Genomic DNA, 1,889 nt, shown 5'->3' with positions numbered 1-1,889 from the left:
TACGGCAAAGAGAAGATGATATAATATTATTGTGTGAATAGATTAATCAATTTGTAAGTAGATGCAACGAATACACGATAAATAATGGAACAAAAGACAGGAGGTCTAGAAATTTTGCTTTCAGTTAGTCAATGTTCCCAACTACCTTCCATCCATGACATTAAAAACCATCCAGCTTTCTAACCCCCCACTCTTCCAAACTTACAAACTACCATTTTTGTCCCTCCCTCATCATCTTCCACAATCATGGAAGCTGCTATAAACATGAACAGATTAACAAGCAGTCCTCCAGTTTATTAATTTCCCTCCCAGAATAATCCATGTATACGAAATGAACGGAAAAAAGATGATGATAAGAGGGGTATAAGGATCTATTTTTTGTACATGTATAGATCTCCATAATCTGAGCGAGCTTGTTAAAGATCAAAATCCATTCTCCTTTAAAAAATAAAATAAAATCCATTCTCAAATATCAATTTAAAGGTCAAAGAAATTGTTGAAGAGGTCAATGGACGGAGTAGTAGCTGGTGGGGATGTGGTATAAGGTAAGATAAAGTTTGTAGGACTAAGCATGTAATTACCCTCCATAAAATTCTTGTTACCGTGAAGAACTGGACTCAAATCATTAAAGAAACCGAACATGGAGTTAGGATCAGACGGCGGAGAAAAGAAGCTCTGCGGTATAGGAGCCAGTGAAGAGGGGCCCGGTGACAAAATTCCCGGAAAAAGACTGGTCCTCTCCACCACATGATCTATCTCTAAACCCTCTACAAGGCCCATGTCATCTTCATTACTTTGTATCTTCATCATCATCATCTTATTTTTCCCTTCTGGTGATGACCTACTGATCTTCTCTACAGTCGCGTATCTAGCCGCTGGAGATATATCGCCTGCACAGTTACCGTTATTAGATGCTGTATTTACCGTTCCCGTTCTCGATGATGATGATGTTGAGCCGGTGAGACGTTGAACTAGAGTCATAAAATCACTGGGGTTTGTGTGGATTACCTTGGGTGACACTGTGTAGATTATTACCGGCGGCCGGTGCTGTGGCGGTTCATGGTGGTGGTGCGGTGGTTGGGGGGCTACCGGAGGTTTCTTGATCTTGTAGGAGTCTTTGTGGACCTTCAAAGGACTGGGACGAGGACCTTGGATCTCTTTCTTAAAAGATCTGGTAGAAGCAAAATCTGAAGAATCCATGGTAGATATTGAATATCGACGGTGAAAACGAGAAAGAGCTGACTGCAAGAACTTGAATGCAAGAATGATAAAAGCATATTATTATTTGTTAATTTTTTTTCGGAAAAAGGTGAGGTATATGTATATATGTATATAAGGCAGATACTACAAAAGATAGTTAAATGAAGAAGGAGCAAGTCAATAGAAATAAATAGGAAGAAAATGATTTAGTAAACTTTGGCTACTTAAGTTTTGGAGAAGAAGCCGGGTCTTATCGTGTTATATAGTGGATATACATATACATATATATGTGTGTGTGTTTGAAATTGTCTCCGCGGAAGGAGTTATTTCATGCGGAGTCAGCGTTGCAGGTGAGGACGTAGACATACGTCAGCTACATATTTTATAATATTCTTTTCATTATAAACCAGGTATAGCTTGCTAAAACACTCAAAAGAAAAGATTATTTAAGAAAAAATTATAAAATATTACTCATAATAAACATTTTTAATTATAAAAATTGTTCAATATTTCATTTCTTTTAAGTTTCATATGATATTTTAATCGCAGCAACTAAACCATTTATTTGTTTTTTTATTTTTTTTTAATCTAATCCTTAAGTTATATGTTAAAATATGTAGATTTTTTAAAAAAATTATAACATTCGTGTGATAAAAAAAAAAATTTGATGAAGAACTTAACAAGTAGTT

The 1,889-nt window shown here is 35.8% G+C and overlaps 1 protein-coding gene across 1 annotated transcript; it reads right to left on the bottom strand.

Moving 5' to 3' along the window:
* LOC110815219 (VQ motif-containing protein) lies at nucleotides 1-1,454 on the bottom strand. The gene has a single exon (XM_022042895.2). The coding sequence runs from the start codon at nucleotides 1,198-1,200 to the stop codon at nucleotides 478-480; it is 723 nt and encodes a 240-aa protein (XP_021898587.1). The 5' UTR covers nucleotides 1,201-1,454; the 3' UTR covers nucleotides 1-477.
* Between the last annotated feature and the right edge of the window lie 435 nt (nucleotides 1,455-1,889).

This window comes from Carica papaya, chromosome 1 (genome assembly GCF_054855325.1).
Source record: "Carica papaya isolate Zhongbai chromosome 1, ASM5485532v1, whole genome shotgun sequence".
Taxonomy (NCBI): Eukaryota; Viridiplantae; Streptophyta; class Magnoliopsida; order Brassicales; family Caricaceae; genus Carica; species Carica papaya.
Note: the sequence above shows the minus strand (reverse complement) of the source record. Positions and strands in the feature narration are given on the sequence as shown.